This window comes from Notolepis coatsorum, assembly GCF_963971535.1.
Source record: "Notolepis coatsorum genome assembly, chromosome: 14".
Taxonomy (NCBI): Eukaryota; Metazoa; Chordata; class Actinopteri; order Aulopiformes; family Paralepididae; genus Notolepis; species Notolepis coatsorum.
The window spans coordinates 60,295,612-60,317,887 of record NC_140178.1 but is presented as its reverse complement, the minus strand read 5'-3'; the positions used below and the strand labels follow the sequence as shown (position 1 = coordinate 60,317,887).

General features: G+C 42.9%; 1 protein-coding gene across 1 annotated transcript in view; it reads left to right on the top strand.

The window, feature by feature from the left end:
- Nucleotides 1–225: 225 nt before the first annotated feature.
- The window catches only part of prr12b (proline rich 12b), a gene marked incomplete at its 5' end in the record, with an annotated part of 127,332 nt that continues 105,281 nt past the window's right edge, over nucleotides 226–22,276 (top strand). Inside the window, one exon of the mRNA XM_084329772.1 lies at nucleotides 226–308. Coding sequence (XP_084185898.1) covers nucleotides 226–308 — 83 coding nt within the window. The remainder of the gene's footprint in view (nucleotides 309–22,276) is intronic.

Here is a 22,276-nt window from a genome sequence, read left to right as displayed (position 1 = left end):
TATCCTCCATCTCCCCCTCCTCCTCCTCCTCCCCTCCATTCCTCTCCCCCTCAGCGCTGGTCCCAGTCTTGAGGACTTGCTCGTGAAACGGGAGAAATAAACAGACCGAGCAAGAGAGGAAAAAAGACAGAGGGAGTGATAGAGTGCGAGAATCCAAGACATAGCCTCCCTCCCCTTTCCCCATCATCACTATCTCTCCATCTTCATCCCTAGTATTTTCTTTTAATGGATAGGAATTATCCTGGTACAGGATTCGGTGATTTGGGCGCTGGTACGGGATGGAGTTACGAGAGGTCGGCGAAAGCAAGGTAAGCGGCGGTGCCCCGTGATGTGTGCAGCAGCACCCCGGTCTACATGGGTGCATCAATATGCTCAGCTTGCTGTAACAATGCCCATGCCGATAGAGGCGATGCACTCCGTGCTCCCACTGCATTCACGTAGTCTACATAGGTCGGGCTACATTGTGCACAACCCCCAGGTACAGCCGTCCGTATTGTCATTAGCAGGGAAGAGGGGGGTGTCTCGACAAATGCAAGGAATGCGATTGAGGGCTGATGCGTGATACGGAAGGTATAGACCGAGACAGAGGAGAGGGGCGAACAGAGAGGGGGGATGGGTTGGTGGACACCGCTAGCGAGCGTATTATAAAAAAAATGAAAGGTACAAAAATGTATGTGTGTTATGGAATCGAATTGGATTTAGTTTGCTTCGTTACAGCATTGCCTCACTGTAGACGTGTTATCGTAGCAAGGCGTTGCATGCGTACTCTCATAGGCATAGCAAGGTTGGCTGGTAGCTTACTAATTAGCGATACAAATCAAATACATTTGGCAGTGCGATGCATAGAGCTACTGCACTCTCGGCAGCTGGCTACTACTGTAGCTAGCTCACTGGCAATGCATTGGCTTTATGGTGGAAAACATGGGCCATGTCGAGCCTTTATTTTTTGCTGCAATCTATCTTATAGCATATAAATACAACAACTCACCTATAAATATAACTGACAACCATTACAATTAGCAAAAATATACAGTTCTGCAACTGTAACGTTAACAGCTCCAATATTTTATAAACCATCAATCAAATGAATAAATGATAACTATCGGTACCAACTATGTCGCGAGTAAAAAAAAAAAAGTCTAATTTGCAAAAAAGTCTTTTAATTAAATTGACCAAGCCGTCTCCGAGTGGTGCGGCGACCTATTAATTGGAACTGATTAGCCTTACATTAGTTATAACACATGAGCTACAGCACTGTATTGGCACGTGTGACTGACTGCCCACTCCCAGCCTTCTGTTAGTATTGTTAAATATGTAGTACAAAACAGCCCAGATTGCATAAAATCCATCATCAATGCAGGCAATACAGAATTGCATTGGCTAAATAACGTTTGGTAGCTAGCTAATTCACCGTTAACACCAGCTACTAGTATACTGGTAATGCTAGCTAATAGATCCCCCTTTTTAGCGTTAGCGACCATTTAAGATGATTTTGCAAATTTGACTGACTGTAAGCTATAATGCGGGTCCACAACACGGACGGTGCAATATCCATTAAAGTTGCAAAACATTCATCGTTGTCAATTAGATCGTGTCGCTAGATAGCAAGAATGAGCAAATAGGCTAATTAGCTAGCTTTATTGAGACTAACAATGGTTGAGTCTACCGCGATCTAACCAGTCTCGCAGTAGCCAGCCGCTATATAATTAGACATATGACTATTGTTACACAGGGTATAACGTCTGTTAGCTGCTCCTATAATGACTAAACTATAGCGGGTAGTAATGCATTTTTTCTTTTCTTTTAAAATTTTTTTTGTAGTGAAGCGCGGCCTAACCATGCTAAGCTAACTAGCTAACATGTAGCCGCTGTTCAAAGGCGACTCGGCTACACATTACCAGTCGCCTTGACAACCAAATCAATCTTCTTGGTACAGCGCGTGCCTAGACAGTGCAACGTTGTGGGTGCTCGCGTGCACACAGCTGCATTTGATTCACTTTAATTCAATTTGAGCTGCTTATCAAATGTGTCATTGTAGCCAGGGTAATATTTGATGTTCTATTTATCGCCAGAATCCATTTCTTGGAACAACAAACTGGGCGAGGTGGTCGCAATGCATTTGACATACACCCTTTCTTTCGGGGGGGGGGGGGGGGGGGTCTACCACTGACTAGTTGCCTATTTGGGGTTGTGTGTGAGGTGATGAAGACTGTGCTGCTGATATACATTGTGTTTACTTTTCAGGTCTGTTGAGTCAATAGCCTAACACAATGGTTCTCAATGTTGACCCCAGATCATCTAGATTCTAGAATATACAAGTGACTATTTTTATCACAAAAAAGGTTGAGAACCTGGCCTAGCCAGCAACTGTGAGCTCAAAAGCAAGAACAATTACACAATAAATAAACAAAAGCTATAGACACAGTCTAATGTATCTTAAAATGTGTATTTATTTATTTATTGTGTCCCATTGTATCTTGTATATGGGGTAAAAAAGTCAAACATTAATTATGACAGTTTGCCTTTGCCTCATTGCATTACTAAAAATCAGCCACTCACAGAAAAGATCACTCTGGACTCAGACAAAAGTTTTCAGAGGAACAATGTTTTCAAACTTTATTATCTAAATATGGTAAGTTAAGAGTTTTGTGTTCACTCATAGTTAAAGACAGTCAAGGTTGAGTAGTTTCTGGTGATGTATCAAGTGATTTAGGTTAACTTTACAACTGCAATACATGGGCTGTCCAATCATTTAAAAACAGACTCATGATTCTTCAGTGCTGGGGTTCAATTGTAAGAGTATTGTTAAAGTTGTGCTGGTCAGTTTGTACCACCCCTCCCCCTCTCCAATGTTTCATAATTCAAGACTTGTGCTGAAATGCAGATTAATTGGTTACGTCTGAAACGGCTGTTGAGCCTTCATCCAGCCCTTGAGATATGACCGTTTCTCCACCCTGAAGTCAGCTGCCAGTTGTTATATGTCTGGAGCCCAAAGTCAAGGGCATCTCCCAAGCCCATCTCTGATCATGAATATCAGACATATCTAATGTAATCGGCTCTAGACTGCCTAATCACGTGAAATCATGAATTATACATTTCTGAGACAAATAACAACACCATCTCCCTCACCGTAGCCCATTGCTTTCTGAAAGGAGAATACCCCCACACCTTTAAAGGGGCACTTTGTCAAAAAACAATGCTGATTTATTTTGCACATAATCTCACACATCCAAAAAAAAATTCAAACATTAATTTAGTTTGACGGTTATTGCGAGTGAATGAGTTTGAATATGGCCACCACCAGTGATGTCATCTGGGACATTGAATCCTTGCGTTGTGTTAATTACAGCTCCATGAAATGATGAAAATTAGCAATACCATGTCTTATAGGGACATTTACAGCTTTATCATTTCATGGAGCTGTAATTAACACTTTGACTGCCGGGAGCCGTCTTTAGACGTCTTTGCTGGCCATGCTAAAGTTGCCGGGGGACGCTGTACGTCGTCTTTATATCAATATTTCAAAAATCTGCGATCGGATTCATAATGTCCCTCCGCTGGCCTGAGATCCACCAGCAGGACCCACTGAGCTCTCTGGCGGTTCAGGAGCGCCATCTGGTGGCCGATCGGCGCAAGCGCTTAACAGGAAGCGCATTAGAGGTTTTGCTAGACGTCCGTATTGCTTCCGGCCACTCGGTACATGTCCCGTGACTCTAGCTTGTCACTCTACATAGCGATCGATTGCCAATAACTCGATAAACAACATGATTTGGACGTATATACCATTATACAAGCTGGAGATGGACCGGGTAATAATATATCCCATAATGATAAAATTTCTACTCGACGATGATCGCCCAACGGCGCGCGGAGACTGGGGTGAGTTTCAGCGTGTAACGTTACCGTCTTCGATAATAACTGATATTATCAACATTTGACCCACATTAGATGATTGGTATAACGCTGCCCACGGAATTATAAACGCCCCCTCGCCCATCCGGTCAACATCAGATGACGTGTAGTAACTTCTAGAAGTACGTCTAGTTGGAATTTTTTATATCGCGCTGATTGCCATCAAACTGTATTTCATCATCAATATAATGCATTTGGGGCTATATATCACGTTCTGGAGAAAGCTGCAGAAAGAGATGAAAACATACTTATACATTAGACCATACTTTACTATGAATATGTGAATGAAAAGGTTTAACGTTGCTACACAATGAACAATACATATAGGACTTTGAATGGGCCCTAATAATGGCAATGTAGCAATAGAATTTAAAAAGTTATAGCCCTGCAAAGAAGGGGACTTTCTCCATAGACAAATAGCGCTGGCAATCTATGGTATATCATTAATTTAACCTTAGGCAACCAAAGTGTTAACACAAGGATTCAATGTCCCCGACATTGTCCCCCCCACCCAACCCCCTCCAATGTACAGTTTCCTCCTCTTCGGATGTATATATTTTTTATATCTTTTTCTTACACAGTACACTACTGTATATTTGTATGTCTTGTATGTCATAAATGTCTTGATTAATTGAAAATGGAGGACCCAGATGTAAACAAGACGAAAGTCTTTTTTCTGGTCTGCATCCTCTTAGCAGTTGTTTGTATTGAGCCGTACTGTATTGTACCTATTCTGCAATCTGTTAATAAAGTTTTCAATCAATCAATCAATCACTGGTGGCCATATTCAAACTCATGTACTCTCAATAACTGTCAAACTAAACACAAAAAAGTCTCACAGTTATCACACGCCTCTAATCTGTGATGTCATACTGATGTGTCACCTTGAACTCCTTCATTGACAATGTATCCAGGTGTTCTACATCCAAACTAGCTTGCTACTAGCATTGCTAGGTCTGGGCACTATAGGTAACCAATATACTAATTACCATTTATCATCTACAGTATCTGTGTTATACTTTTTGGGGATTTTTAACCTCATGAGTCATGATACACAATTCTGAGGGATAATTAATTATGAATAATTGTATTATGTCAGATTCCTCGCAAAATGATCACTGGAACATTTTCTGGTTCCTTCTGTAGCTGTACATCTGTGTGACATCACATATTGGGGAGTGGGCCAAACTCTTCTGTGGTTGTCATTGGGAGACATTAACTAAAACAAATAGACCAGAGACTTGTCCTAGAGATACACCATTTCAAGAAAAAAAATTCAGCGATAGTCCCCATCCCCTTTTGAAGAGGCGAAATTTCAGCGTGATGCTTATTGTGTGTGTGTGAGAGAGAGAGACAGACAGACAGACACTTATATGTTTGATATACCATACAGTTCAGTTCAGTTCAGACTTTATTGTCCCTCAAGGGGAAATTTGCTTTGCAGCAGTGGTAGAGACAACAACAACAACAACAACAACAACAACAACAACAACAACAACAACAACAACAACAACAACAACAAATAACACAACACAACATCACATCTTACAGAATCCAACCAGGAAATGCATTACTGTTATTTTCAAGGAAGTTAAGTGCATTTAGTGCCCTGGGGATGTACGGAAATTTAAATCTGTTGCTCTTTAGCCTGGGGAGCCTATATCTCCTGCCAGAGGGGAGGGGGACAAACTCCTCCAAGAGAGGATGGTCAGAGCTGTCTAAGATCGTCTGAGCCTTCCGCAGAATTTGTCTGTTATAAATGTCTGTCAAGGAAAGCTGCTGGGTCCCAATTATCTTGCTGGCCATCTTGACTACGTATGTTGGCCAGACTGTTTTTGTTCTGTATTGACAGGTTGCCATACCAGGAGACAATACAAAAGGTTAAAATGGACTCAACAAAAGATACATTAAATGGTGTGGCAAGTAGGACCTTAACACATGAGCTCCCAGTCACAGGAGGCGCAACAGGATGGATATAATCATTATATTATATTAATGCATTGCTATAATTCAAGGTATGAAAGGTATGAAACTTTACCCTTGTGCCAATTCTTGGCTCTGCACTATATTTGTCAAGTAAGAACCCTAACCTTTTCTCTTTCTCTATCTGCAGAATACAAGAGATGCATATATTCACTACTGTCTGGTGATTTAAAAGGAAAAACAATGATTAAGAAATGCTTTAAGATATTTAAGAGTGATTTTGGAGGGAGGGCTTTATTTAACCGTTTCTTTTCTTTTGTGTGGGCCCAACTGTAAAATTTAATCTTCAAATAAAAAAACCTTGATCAAAAGCGCCCCCACTGCTTTCAAATGGTCACTTAATGCTCACTCAGTAGGCACGCATGTCACCATTGGCACACGGTAGCTTAACCAATGGCACACTAGCAATGACTGAGCAAGAAAGGAACTTTTTTTGGAAAAGTGTGCCCTCCGCATGCCATTTTATGTTATTCACAGTAGTTTGATTGATTAAAAAAATAATTATATATATACTATATATATATATCAGGGTTAGGGCGCGGCTGGGTGGCGCAGCGGACATTGCACTCGTCACCAACGCAAGAGACACCGCCGGTATAGAATCCGGCTGTCAGCGTTGCCTCCGGCCTGGGCCGGCCGTCATACTGACTCAATTGGCAGAGTCAGCGGGAGGGGAGTCGATGGGTGGTAATCTGATCGCTGTAAACAGCGACTCCTACAGGTCGGTCAGGGCGCCTGCACAGCAAAGACAGGAAATGGCGGGGGCAGTGTGAGCCTCCCACACGTTACACCTCGCCAATGAGAGTCCGCGCTGGCAGGTGAAAAGAATCAAATCAAATCAAATTTATTTGTAAGGCCCGACAACACACGTTAATGTCCCCATGGGCCGGACGCGTGAATACTTTCGGCAACCAACATGCCCTTCCGCGTTGCTCTGATTGGCCAGCGATCGGCCAGCCCTCTACGCTTGTTTTCCCCCTATGCCGGTAACGCGCGCATTCTCTTTTTGACGGCACTCACACGCCAAGCAGGTTTTCGCCACACAGCCGCAAGCTGTGCAGGTTTTAATAGCAGGTTAGATAATAATAATAGCAATACTTAGAATAATAATACTTAGACAAACGCACGCAATTGGCACAAGTGTAAATTATGCATTCGTCACTACTCTCTCTATATTGCAAACAATTCCTAGTTAAAACAATTACATTCAAAAACATTATGAATCATAAGCATATTTTTTAAATGTCCCAATGCTATCAGGGAATCAATATTTAAAGTGCATCGAAGGGTATTCCTTAGAGTCCAGAGCACAAAATCGAAAAGCAGTCTCCGGATTCGAAATTGACAAGAGGAACATGTAGTATAATACAGTCCTGAGAGTGGGTTTGATAAGCTCCTACGTTGAGGAACATGTAGTGTAGTGTAATCCAGTCCTGAGAGCAGGTTTGATAAACCCCTACATTGAGGAACATGTAGTGTGAGTGATACAGTCCTGAGAGCAGCTTTGATAAACCCCTACATTGAGGTCCGTCTAATACTGGAGTATTTGGTCATTTGTGTTGGAGCACTTTGTAAATAAATATATACCAACGTTGATCTCGCCTCACAGAGTGAGAGGGCCAGTACAATGATGGGTACTGTAGCTATCACCAGTAATACATCTAAGAGCAGAGTGAGATATGTACTGTAGGTATCACCAGTAATACATCTAAGAGCAGAGTGATATATATACTGTAGTTATCACCAATACATCTAAGAGTAGAGTGAGATATGTACTGTAGTTATCACCAATACATCTAAGAGCAGAGTGAGATATGTACTGTAGGTATCACCAGTAATACATCTAAGAGCAGAGTGAGATATAGCATCCAAGTAACATGTCTACATATCATGTCATCATAATCCAGAGAGTTAATATAGTTACAACAACTGTTTTTCTACTAAACATGGGAAAACAGGTTCTAGCAAGTTTCGTCCGCAGCTTTTTAACCAGATTATTATTGATGAACATTAAAAGGGAATTCATCATCAATCCAGACACCTAAATATCAGTAGGAGTTAGATAATTTTGTGTCCGCTTATTATTATTAACCAGGGGGATTATCGCGTCACGTATTAACCTGGGGGAGCCTCATGCGCATGCGCGGCGTAGCATGTAAACAAGCACCTGGGGGGAGCCGCATGCGCGGCGTAGGGGGTAAACGAGCGCAGAGCGCTGGTATTCACGCAGGAGAGCGCTGGCCAACGCTGGCCAATCAGAGCAACGCGGAAGGGCATGTTGGTTGCCGAAAGTATTCAGGCGGGCCGGACACATCTTCTTTAACACTATGGCGTCCGTTCACGAGTATATACGTGTTTCGATTCCATGCGTTGTGGTCCAGAGCCACGAGTATACTCGTGACGAGTTGTTATTGTTTTATTCCATATTTATAACGCTTATTAGGTCCCCGATCCACTTGCAGGATCTTTCCACATATTTGATTTTCGAAACATGCAGTACCGGCCAGATCCGCTTAGGGGCGCCATTCTTTTACAGTCCTGTGGGCGGATCATAGAGCCTCGATTCCAAACGAAGACCCTCCATCTTTGATCAGCTTGCCGAACATATTTTTCAGCGTGGAATAATGGGATTTATGATTAGCCAATGTACTTATCGATCTACCAGAATCCGATGACTGGTGAGGAAATGCTGCCGGCGATCACATGGCCTGACGGTAGGATAATATTACCCCAAATTACAGCTGGATTGGACATTGTTTTATAACCTAACGTGATAGACTACTGACATTGGCTACCTGAACGCACACTCTATTGCTAATCAATAATACTGATCGGCGTTCCCCGCCGCCCCCATTTCATCCATAGATGCTCTGTAATAGTCCGGATGCTACGCAGTTTGTTTTATTTCATTCATATATATACAGCAGAAATGGCGTTTGATATAACGGCGCCAACGTTTAGCCTTTTTTGCAGCCTCCTGAAGAAAAGCCTAGACGAAAAGCGCGATAAACCTTATATTCACGACGCTATAAAATGACAAACAACCGATGGATTTTTATTTTCTTTAAGCCATTATGAAGGCACGGTTTATGCACTCAAGTGACAATGAGAATGGACAGATAGCAATACTATAAATTATATATATATCTCTTAGAAAGTACATCGGTTTGTTTACAATCCTCTGTCCTCTGAGGCCTAAATCGCTGCAAGACTGCGGTCGCCATAGTGTTAAACAAGTCAAGAAGAAACATCACAATAAGTCAAGAAACAACAAGAACACCATAAGGTCCAACAAAATTTAAATAAATTAATGCAATGCGAACACTCCCAGACATACCCCACGCGAAGGTAAGGAAAAACTCACTAAAACCTAGCAATAGGAAAAAATACACCACAGGCAATGTGGAGGAGAGAAACCTTAGAAGGGCCAATTCAAGGGGGATCTCCCTTCTTAGATGTCGGTGATAGTAGTGTTGCAGACGGACAGTTGGTAAGCATGCACTCATGTGTGTAGTGAAACACAGATGAGTGCATGCAATAGCAACTGAACATTTAGAAAAATGTAAGATAGAGCTGATAGCGATAGCAACTGAACATTTTGAAAGATTAAAGATAGAGCTGATAGCGGATCTATTTGAGGCACAGGGGCGGCGCAAAGAGGGTCGCGTCCTCCCCGTCTTAATCACGGGACGTTCCACACTCCGGTCATAACTCCGAGACAGGGGGACAGGCGGCGGTGCAGAGAGGTTCGCAACCTCCCCGTCATCATCGCGGGACGTCTAGCACTCCGGTCATCACTACGAGACAGCCAGAGACAGGGAGACAGGAGGGCACGCAGAGAGGGTCGCATCCTCCCGGTCTTCATCACGGGATGTCCGACACTCCGGTCATTACTCCGGGACGCGTGAATATTAAAGGCAACCAACTTGTGTTTGGCTTTTCTCTGATTGGCCCCGCCCCCACGCGCAGGCAAGCGCAGTCGTCCCACGTCCCAAATTAAATCCAAGGAGCGCGCGCGAGCGGCAGCGCGGGCAACCAACTTGTGGCTGCTGTTCCAACGCACTTGTGTTGGGCTGCGGTAGCAGTGGAGCGCTATGAAATGCGCTGAACTAGAAAGCGTAACGTTATTATGTTTCGCGTTTTTAACAACCAACTACCAGATTCACTCGTGTATAAACAAAGCCCATACAGTTATGAAATGCGCTGAACTAGAAAGCGTAACGTTATTATGTTTCGCGTTCCATTGATTAACGCCATTACCTGCTGTGCTGTAGGAAGCAGAGGTACAGTAAGTTACAGTAGGTGTAGGTTACATGTTTAATCAAAGCCCATACAATGTTTTAGATGAATGATTGTGGATATAATATAGAAAACACATCATTATGATATTATGTCTCTATGATACACAGCGTGGATGGGCTTTCAGAGGGAGAGGCATGACTTTGCGACAGCCATATTAGACACTCACTGTACATCAGTGTGGAACTGTAACGTTATATGTTATTTCGCCCGTGGAGGCTGCTGAGCCTGAAGCGCCAGCGGGGCGACGCGGTGGTTTATCCCCGGCTTCCGTGCGCCGCCGCTGGCTTGACTCGGTCCAGCTCCAGCAGCAGCGGCCGTGCTCCGTTGTAGAACGAAGCCCTTCAATGACAGAGCTCTCATATTTTGCGAATGCATAAACTATATCTTAAATTATGGCTATGTGTCTAATATGGCTGTCGCTTATCAATGACTTCGCGACAGCCATATTAGACACTCACTGTACATCAGTGTGGAACTGTAACGTTATATGTTATTTCGCCCGTGGAGGCTGCTGAGCCTGAAGCGCCAGCGGGGCGACGCGGTGGTTTATCCCCGGCTTCCGTGCGCCGCCGCCGGCTTGACTCGGTCCAGCTCCAGCAGCAGCGGCCGTGCTCCGTTGTAGAACGAAGCCCTTCAATGACAGAGCTCTCATATTTTGCGAATGCATAAACTATATCTTAAATTATGGCTATGTGTCTAATATGGCTGTCGCTTATCAATGACTTCGCGACAGCCATATTAGACACATCGCCATAATTTAAGATATAGTTTATGCATTCGCAAATATGAGAGCTCTGTCATTGAAGTGGGTGGTGGCAGCATTACTAACAGTAGCGATTTTTATTGTTTTGTCATGACCAAACATAATCCCAACATAGATAGGAGGTGTACTGTATGTCAAATGTCGGTCATGTGGTGGAAGAGTTTAGTACAGTCACACAACAGAACACCGCTGTAGTACAGTCACACAACAGAACACCGCTGGTTCGACCAGCGCTTCTGCCGCGCCGCAAGGGCGTGTGCTAGTGGATTGATTGATTGGCCGTGGGGCCAATCAGAGAAACGCTGAACGAAAAGCTGAACACAAGTTGGTTGCCTTTAATATTCACGCCTCCGGGACAGCAACTCACAGGGAGACAGGGAGACGGCTCAGACGGGGCAGGCGTTAGACAGCTCGCGTGATTGTAATGGCCGGACATAGCAATAGATACAAGTGGTAAGCATATATGTGAATAGATATATGAAGTAAGCATATTAATAATAATATAATGCAGGACCTGTTGCAGAGGTCTTTATTCGGCATGCAACGACACTCAATGTTTTTAGTGGTACACACAGCGGTTAGTTTAGCACACACACCGGAACACACACGCATGCATTGTCTCTTAGGATCGCAGATGCGATTTGTCTCTGCGATTAACCCATCCCGTCGTCCTTCCCCCCCAAGGGCAGCCGGGAGCAGACAGGCGTCAACGTGAGCCGCGCCAGGGGACCAATCCAAGTGCTCCTGTCCGTCTTCGTCAAGGACGCCACAGCGTTAGCGATCTGTTGTTGTGCATGTTTTTCCATTGGGTTTATCTTATCGGGGGGGAAACCCTTGCGAGCACGGGGAGAACATGCAAACTCCACACAGAAAGGCCTGGGAGATATCCCACCTGGGTACCTGGCATCATGGAAACCTGGTCCTCAAGCGGGAATCGAACCCTGGACCTTCTTGCTGTGAGGCGACAGTGTTAACCACTACACCACCGTGCCGCCATTATTCTATTAACACTTTGAGCGCCACGCCTGGTTTTCCGTTTTACCGGCTGAATGCCACCATCGGCGCCAATGTTAACGTTAATATCGCCTAATCTATGTTTTAAATTATGGCTATGTGTCTAATCTGCCCATCGCATTATCAAAGACTATTTTCCAGTCAGTGCTGTCAAGGCAGATTGTTTTTTTATCGCATCGTTTCCGTTTCAGAGCAGTTAGAAAAGCCCCCGTTTTGATATAAAAAACAGCTCATTCTGGAGCATTCTATGAAAATCGTCTTTTAGTGGAATATTCCACAACGTTGATATTCGTCGGCCTTTTTATGAATCGTTGTCAAATAAACGCTAGATGATCAATATTATACGTGCACGCAAGCACATTACGGCCGCGCACGGATAATCGCTCCGTTGATTTCCTCACGGACTTTTACAGTGAAACCGAAAGAAGACATTTCACAAAACAGCTTATAACTTCATCAAACTTACTCTGATTATCCTAACACTGATAACATAGAGTCCTTACCTGACATCAGATGGTATCCAACTGGTATATTCCAATTCCTGATCACCATTCGAAAAAATCGATACGTGTATGGATCCAACGCGATACTGTAGATCTCCATGATCAGCGGGGATCTGAGGTTCCAGAATGAACTGTGGTAACCCCGGCTGGATCAGTGAACTGGAAAATGTGGAGTACCGGATTTTTTTCCCCATTCATTTTCATTGAGTCCATTCCAAAATCACTTATGTCATCTGGGAGACGACAGGGGGCGCTTTTTTCCACAGTGATCGCCGGCGCCCCTCGGCTATACTCGGGTAGGCTCGGGTGATGCAATAATTTTTCAGATCGCTAAAAAGAAAGAAAAAAAAAATCAGAGAAATCTCGTGAGTGGCTAACAACCACCTATAAAAAAACAGAGAAATCTCGTGAGTGGCACGGAAAGTGTTAAGTGAATAGAATAGAAGTACTTAACCCAGCAATGAAACCATGTTGACAGACCACAAACCAATTTGACAGTCCACGGACAGAAGACGGTAAGAAGCTGATCCATGTCCTCGTGGTGCACGTAGAACAGTCACTGCAATCCTGGCCAAGACATCCACCTCCTTGGTCAGCACTACGAGACAAGCACTCAGAGAGATGGGGGGGGGGGGGGGGGGGGGAGAGTTCCCATGTTTGTAGTGGGCGGAGATGGAGCAATAAATACATGTAGTGAGCATATGCATACATGGTGACAGTAGAATCATAGTATATAATAAAATTGTGAAATAGAGTAATAGATAGAACTACTGCAATCGTATGGATACAGGGTGAGATACAAGACAATAGCTCAGGGCCGTATACCCCGAGGGGGCAGGAGGCGGAGTCACTCAGAAGGTTCAGCACTGCAGGCCAGACAGAAGGCGATATGAAGCTGTTCCATGGGACCGGTTGAGACAGAGACAGAGGTTAAAAGGTTCTCCCATGTCTGCAGAAAAGCAGACATGGGAGAAAATAGACATCCTAACTAAACTAGACAGATTAATCTAAAGGTCAGTCCCCGACCAGGTGAGATCAGGGTAGGTTGAAGGAGAGAGAGAAAAGATGGGTCTTAACCCTTGTGCCTTGTTAAGTAACTGACAGAGTTGTCACGTTAGTGCATGAAAAGATTGCATCAGCACGGGCACAGGGATGAGATTTTACCTTCTCCTAATCTTTCTGTCTGGGTAACCCTAACGCCCTAATGGCAAGAAATAAACCACTATGGACGGTTTGAAAGCTAATATTGTTAACTTTTGTGTTAGAGGGTTTCAAAATCTAATCTTTTCAAATTCTGTGAATATATGGAAAATAAGCAAACGGACACAATTTCATGACATAATAATCAACACAGCCATCGTTGTACACAGAAACACAAAAAAATATAGGCAAAAAACACAAAATAGTCGCTAAGGGGGCAGAAGAGTTAAGCAGGGATTTAAAAGCTTCGACAGAGCAGGTGCCCCTGACGAGTAATTTGTTCCACAGGTAGGGAGCGCGGTAGACAAAGGCTCTGTGGCCGGTGGACTTCTTCTTAACCCTAGGAATCGATAGAAGCCCCGCATTTTGTGAGCGCAGAGTACGAGCGGGCGAGTATCGAGAGATGAGATTGGATAGATAGAGCGGTGCAAGCCCATTAACACTTTCTTCGCCAGGCTTATGTACATCATTATACCGTTGTCTGCCAGCTCTATTTGTCTATGGAGAAGTTCCCCTTCTTTGCAGGGCTATAACTTTTTAAATTGTATTGCTAAATTGACATTACTATGGCCCATTCAACGTCAATTATCTATCGTTCAGGATGTGGGAACGTTATACTTTTTCATTCACATATTCATACTAAAATACGGTCTAAAGTATAAATATATGTTTTTATCGTTTTCTGCAGCATTCTGCAGAACGTGAGTTATAGCCCTAAATGCATTATATTGATGATCAACTACAGTTTGATAGCGATTGGCGCGAGATAAAAAATTTCAAATGGACGTGCTTCTAGAAGTTACTACTTATCATCTGATGTTGACCGGATGGGGGGGGGGTCGTTTATAATTCCGTGGCCAACGTTAGATGATTCATCTAGTGTGGGTGATATGATCATTAGAGCAGTTTGTATCGAACGCGGTAAAAAAAAACGTTGAAACTCACCGCAGCTTCCTCGTAGCTTTTTGCGATGAAATATGCGATCCATCTCCAGGTTGTATAATAGTATATATGTCAAAATCATGTTGTTTATCGAGTTATTGGTAACGGATCACTATCCATTGTGTCGCGCTCGAGTCCCGGGACCTATAGCGAGTGATCGGACCGAATTTGGATGAGCACCAGTTTCCGTTTCCGGTTTGGGCGATCCGCCGATCGGCCACCAGATGGCGCTCTTGAACCGTTGGAGAGTTGAGAGGGGATCAACAGTAGATCTCAAGTCTCCGGGGGAGAAATATGATTGCGATCACAGATTTTTGAAATATTGATCTCAATGACGTGTTACGGCGTCATTGGCAGAATGAGCATGGCGGGGAATGACGAGTTTAGGCGTCCTTGGCGGTCAAAGTGTTAAAAATCTTGTAGGTGAGGAGTAGCATTTTAAAGTCAGATCGGGCTTGAATAGGAAGCCAGTGTAGGGTGGACAAAACTGGTGTGATGTGATAAAATTTTCTAGTTCTAGTTAGTATCCGTGCAGCCGCATTTTGCACGAGTTGAAGATTTTTTATGCTTGAATTAGGTAGGCCTGAAAAAAGTGCATTACAGTAGTCCAGACGTGATGAGACAAAAGCATGAATCAGGGTTTCAGCATCAGCCAGAGTTAAAATGGGGTGAATTTTTGTGATATTACAAAGATGGAAGAAGGCGATTTTGGTGAATTTTTTTATATGTGCATTAAATGAGAGGGAGGAATAAAAAATTACTCTGAGGTTTTTTATGGTGGAGCTCTGGGATACATGACAAGTATCAAAGTTGAGGGAGATGTCCTGAAACAGGGCTCTGTGGTTTGGGGGGCCAACAATTAACATCTCAGTTTTATCTGCATTAAGGAGTAGAACGTTTTGCGACATCCACTTTTTGACGGCAAGCAGGCAGGCCTCAAGATTTTGTAATTGGTAGGAATCATTTGGCTTAATAGGTATATATAATTGGGTGTCATCAGCGTAAAAATGAAAGTTTATGCCAAATTTGCGTATGATATTGCTGAGGGGTAGCATGTAAATCGAAAATAGCAAAGGGCCCAGGACAGAGCCTTGTGGGACACCACATTGCACTGGGAGGGTCTCAGATGTTAAATCATTATAGACCACGCAGTGTGTTCTATCAGATAAATAAGATTTAAACCAAGCAAGTACGTGACCCCGAATGCCAACATGATTCTCAAGCCGACCTAGAAGAATCGAATGATCGATAGTGTCAAAGGCTGCACTGAGATCAAGCAGTAAGAGCACAGAAGTTAGGTTTGAGTCAAGAGAGAGCAGCAAGTCATTTGTGACTTTGATAACCGCCGTTTCGGTGGAGTGTAAGGCTCTAAAGCCAGATTGAAAAGATTCATTAAGATTATTGTTTGATAAATGGTCAGTAAGTTGCGTTGCGACAATCCGTTCTAACACTTTGGATAGGAACGGAAGATTGGAGATGGGTCTGTAATTTTTCAAGATTAAAGGGTCGAGGTTCGGTTTTTTAAGTAGTGGTTTAATGACGGCTGATTTAAAGGCCAGGGGCACCACACCAGTAGACAAGGAGTGACTGGCTGCCTCCACATGTATCGGAGGGGACATGTGATGGGCTTCTATCCTCCCTACGACCGGCCAGTGGGGGGCACGTGCGAGCAACGATCAGGACAGGGGAGGGAGAATTGGCACGAGAGGAAAATTGGGATGGGAGAAAATCCCAGAAAAAGGAGAAGAAAAAGTAGGCAAAAAAATATATATATATATCAGGGTTAGAGCTAATCAGAGGCAGAGTAGGGTCTGCCGGATTGGCTCGGTAGACGATGGCAGGCTGCTAGCTAAGAAAGATAAAGTAAAGGTTCAGGCAGGTTTTGTGTTTCAGAAGGACCATGCATCACACTTTAAAAAAATGTATGTCTTGAAATATTGTTTGCCCAACGTCAAGTGTTAAAACGCCATTTTGAGACCAAACATGAGAAAACATTCAAAGATGAGGCAGACGAGGCTGAATCCATCAAATCTTAATGTTGATATGAAATTGGCACACTGATTAATAAGAGGTTGCCGACCCCTGGTCTACACTCCATAATAACAGTCAGTGTGCTCACCCCACTTCTAAAAATAGCACTACTACTACATTGGCTAGGAGAGTAACTACCATCCCAATAATTCAATTTGATTCAGATTATTTAGGCAAATATTTGATCCATTGTATAAAAAAAACGTGTCAATTTTTACCATGGTTCGCTTAAATTCTAATCGATCAATTTGAATACTTTTTAATAATGGAAGAGCTAACGTTAGGTTATGCAGATGTGATGTGATGGGACTGTTTTCCGTTAGCAGTAAATACAGAGGTATTTCCCAGCATTAGGATTCAAAACGGATGAACAGTGAACACACACATTCATTATGATCGATATCGATGTATGTTGTTGGCCTTGTTTCTTTTGTTATTGTATTCTTGTTGTTGTTTTGTATATGTGTAATATGGACCTTGAGTCTGAAATAAAGTCTTCATCATCAATGCATCACTTGGTCTGGCCATAGTTATGCCCTCTATGGCAGAAGTCATCCAATATAAACATTGTGATGTGCTCAATAAACGCCAGCCCTGGGAACTATAGCTACTAACTAGCCATAACAATGTCAACCAAGTAGCCCAGTAAACCAGGATGTTTCTCATTATCATACGCCTATCAACAAAGGTTGTTATAAATAAACGGGCATAATTATGCAAACTCTGGTTAATAACCCATTATTGGAGCTCCCTGCTCCTTATTTTGAGCCCTCATTCAAGCCTGATAACTGTGAGTCTGACTGAAAGACAGAATGTTTGGAGGAGGTGCTGGAAGGAGCTGGGGTTAGAGGGAATGTTTGGAGGAGGTGCTGGAAGGAGCTGGGGTTAGAGGGAATGTTTGGAGGAGGTGCTGAAAGGAGCTGGGGTAGAGGGAATGTTTGGAGGGGGTGCTGGAAGGAGCTGGGGTTAGAGGGAATGTTTGGAGCAGACAAGAAGATAGATACCAATTTCCTCCAGTTCAGTAGAAAGCCTAGCTTAGCACAAATTAATGGAAGTGGATACGGACCACTAGCCTAGCTTAAAACTCCGGGAGAGGTGTTTTTGGCCAACAGCTAGGATAGCAGGTCCGTTTCTGCTTCCATTCATCTGTGCTAAGCTAGGCTAGTTTGCAGCTGGATAGCTTTGTACTGAACGCACAGAGAGGAAATTGGTATCTATCTTCTTGTCTGACTCTGGAGAAGACAGTAAGCACATAATGTCGGCCGGCGTGTGCCTTTAAATTGGGAGGGAAATGAGGGGCGGCTACGTGGCGTAGTGGGCAAGGCGCTCGCCACGAATGACGGAGACGCTGGGCTTGCCTGTTCGAGCCCAGCGCTCCACATTGCTTTCAGTTTAGCTGGTCGTTCATACTAATACACATTGGCCGTATTAGGGGGTGGGAAACTGATGGGTGGGGATCGGGCGTTGTGGACAGCGACTCCTACAGGTCGGTTGGTGCGCCTGCGCAGTAGAATCAGGAAGTGTCGGGGGCAGCGTGAGCCTCCCACGCGTTACTCCTCGCCACTGAGAGATCGAGCTGCGCAGGTGAAAAGATGCGACTGCTGTTACCTCAAGTACCGGAGGGGACTTGTGCTATGTATGACTTAGTCCACATTGCAGCCGGCTTGTGGGAGGCAAGAAACAGCGTTCGTGGCAGGGGAGGGTTGAATTGGATGATACGAAATTGGGATGGGAGAAAAATATAGAAAATGGGAGAAAAAGTGGATAAAAAAAAATTGGGAGGGAAATGTCAGAAGTCTTATAACATTCCTCCAGGTTCCCTCCTCCTTCAGTGCTTTTTTTTATTTCCAGAAGCAAGGAAAAGAAAAGTGTAACAAGGAGAGGGGATGGCCAATATCTATTGTGTATTGTCTTTATGTTACCACATCATGTTTTCTGCAATATCTGAGAATGTCATGTGAAAATAGCTGAAAGGTGTACATGTCTGTGTGTGTGTATGTGTACAGTTTGAATTGGAAACGGTATCCATTTGCTGAAGGGTCACAGATAAGTCCTGATCTGCTTATACATTGATTGGCATTGATTATAATTTTTTTTATTATTATTTTTTACAAATAATTCAGCTTTCATTCCTCACCAAAAAAAACAATGCTGATTCATTTTACACATAATCTCACACACATCCAAAAACCATTTTTCACACATTAATTTAGCTTGACAGTTATTAACACTTTGAGTGCCACGGACGTTTTTTGTCGTTAGTTCATGCCGCCAGTTGAATGCCAGCAACGCTATATAGCGTTTATTTGTCGTTTTTTTTTTTTAGCGATTTGAATTCATATTTCATCAATCGAGCCTCACGCTAGTGCTGCAGACTCTCTCTGAGCTCCATTGGGAAAATACCGCCCGCTATCGTCTCCCTGTGGTACTGCACTCCATTGGGGGGGGGGGGTCCAGTTTCCTCATTTTACTTCTCCGGCGAGCCATCTGAAGAGACCGAAGTGATCGCAGAGCCACAAAACAACGTGGAATACATATTTACAGTACCCAGCGCTGAATCAATAAACGCGATCGATATTTGGAATGGCGATCAGGAATTGGAATAATCTTTTTGGAGAACATCTGATCTGAGGTAAGCAATTTATTTTACCAGTCTTGGGGTAATAGGATCTGTTTTCACCTATATATCAGCGTGTGCCCTATGTGTGTGTGTGTGTGTGTGTGTGCTGATCAGGAAATGAGAGAATATATTTTTCAGCCTGCTTCTCTAGCGTGCATAAGTACACATATACTATCGATAATCTAGCGTTTATTTGAAAACTATTCATAAATAGGCCGAAAAATGACAACGTTTTTTGTGTATTCCAGAATATTCCAGTAAATGCCGTTTATCACGGAATCTATATATTTTCCTGAAACGTTCAAGAAAACGAGGGCTTTTCAAAATGCTATAAAACGGAAATGAACAGATTAAAAAACAATCCGTTTCGACAATGTTGACTGCAAACAAGTCATTGATAAGCGACGGGCAGATTAGACACATAGCCATAATTTAAGACATAGATTATGCGTTGAAGTGGGTGGTGGCATTCAATGATAAATAGTGCACGCCACGCTGACAATCAAAGTGTTAAGAGTAAAAGAGTCATTGGGGTTGGGGACACTGAATCCTTGCGTTGTGTTAATTACAGCTCTATGAAATGATGTAAATGAAAAATAGCAATACCTTGTAGGGACTGCTACCTTACCATTACGTTGAGCTGTAAATTAGCACAACTCAAGGATTCAATGTCCCTGATTACATCAGTGGTGGCCACATTCAAACTCATTTCCTCTTAATAACTAAATGAATGTGGGAGTTAAGACAATGTGGGATATTTGTGGATATCCTGATGAAAAATGTGCTCAGTCAACCGAGGCTTGGATAATAACAAAGGTTTATTAACCAAGCAGATAGAATACATAGAGAGAATGGCTGAGGCTCTCGCCCCAGGTGATCAGCTGAAATTACCCAGGTAAGAAGCCTTGATTGTGGTCGGGAGGAGCCCTTTATAGTTCAACAAAGGGGGTGTGTGGTCCCATTTGATAGGTCAGATGGGGGGGAGGGGGTACAGGTTTGGGGACACAGGGGAGGGGGGTGATTCCACAGAGAGGGGGGGGGGCACAGGTAAGGGGAACATATTTACATGAGGACATATTATACCACAATACTCACTTTTCTTTCTTATAATGTGGGTGAGATTAATGTATAATATACCAGGATTGTTTGGAACAGGTAAAAGTGGGGACCGATGTAATCCATCGGTTATCAGATAATGAAAAAAATAGAAAATAATTAAAATAATGAAAATGTTGGCCAATGTGTTCTGTTGGTTGGCCTAATAATTTAAACTAGTATTATTTATATACATGATTCATGACATGATCGACTGGACTGCGGTCTGTGTTATTTTGATATCAGAGATGTGGGAATAGATGTCACCCTTTTCTTTTATTAATCGCTCAAAATACCTATATCAATGAGTGGTCCTCATCTCTGATATCAAACAACAATTAACATAATCATTTGAAGCTATCGCTGTGCAAATATCTTGGCATACCTTCAGTCGTTCATGTCGTGACTCTGGGGAGCTAATGTGATCGTTGTGCATACAGGCATCGTAATAAACCAATTAAATACATGCACTGTCTGTGTGGTCAGAGTGCACAGGGTGAAAAAACAAAATTGTGTGCATAATTATTAGGAATAGGATTTACACATAAGGCTAATGTGTACAAAAACATTTTAACAACCGTTAACCTGGTGGTTAATAAAACTAACATGATTGATTATGGGAAACTGTTCAAAAATATATATATATATTTTTGCACGTTTTATGATGATTCTTGATGAAATTACTTAGGATCCAGTTGTATTTACCCTGAGTTTGAGTGTCACTTTCATCTGTGATTGCCTCAGTTTTGTTGGTCTTTACTTAGAATCAGGCAATTTTCTCCATTTCTTCTCTATAAATGAGGAGATAAAACGTCTTATGCATCGCTTCTGTATGTAATTCTAGTGCATATACTATCAATGGTTTCACCATACAGGTGCAAAACAACGTTACATGTCCTCTTCTATGAGAGAATAAAACAACTGATTCTTTCTTGTCTGACAATACAATTTTGTAACCTAAGTAATTCAAATGTGATGTAATGTGATCATGTGGTCACTTCTTCCTTCAGCAATACATTTTAGCTCATTATTACTAACCATTGTTAATGCTTTCTCATTGATTTCTTTTCATCACATCCCTAGTTCATCGTTTTGCAGATACATACAATTGTGTGAAAAGTTTCCTGCTTGTGAAGGTATTAATCTGAATGATGTTGCGTCGTTGTTGACAAGGTGTTCTCTGTCGGTCGTGTGGTAGGGCAAACAGTAACACATAAAAATTAAATAAATACATACAATAGACATTACCTTAGTGGCTAATGTGTCAAAATAAAATTGAAAACCGTTACCCTAGTGGTTAATATCAAAAGGTGATTATGATAATCGTTATGCATTGTTCTGTGGTGCATATTATCAATGGTCAAAACAAACTTGGTGTCTTGGAACAATCTAACTGGTTCTGCCCTGTTTAACAATACCATTTTGCAATGTGACTCTGTGATCATTTCTCATTGTCATTATAAAATTGGTTAATGCAATCTTACTGATTGTATTTCATCATATTCCTAGTCAATAATTTTCCAGATACATATGAACTCTGTGAAACAGTTCTTGTTTGTGAATCTGACAGTTGCTGTGAAGTGTTGATCATCTGTTCTCGGTCTGTCGTGTGGCAGGGCCAATACATACATAACAATGTGGACAATGTGTGTTCAGAAGTATCTTGTTCCACAGGTCTCTGATGATGTCTCTTCTTGACGATGCAGTCGGGAACATTCACTGGTCGTCGTTCATTCAGAGGGGGCCTACAGGGGGTCGCCGTCCGCTCCCTGTGTACCTTGTCAAGGGTCACCGGTAGCAGTCAACTATAGTGGTCTTTTCCTGCAGCCTATGTTGTTCTCCACCACCATCACATGTCTGCCACTGTGCTCACGCTTGGCCCCTATCAGGCCTAGAGACATGGTGGTCAGG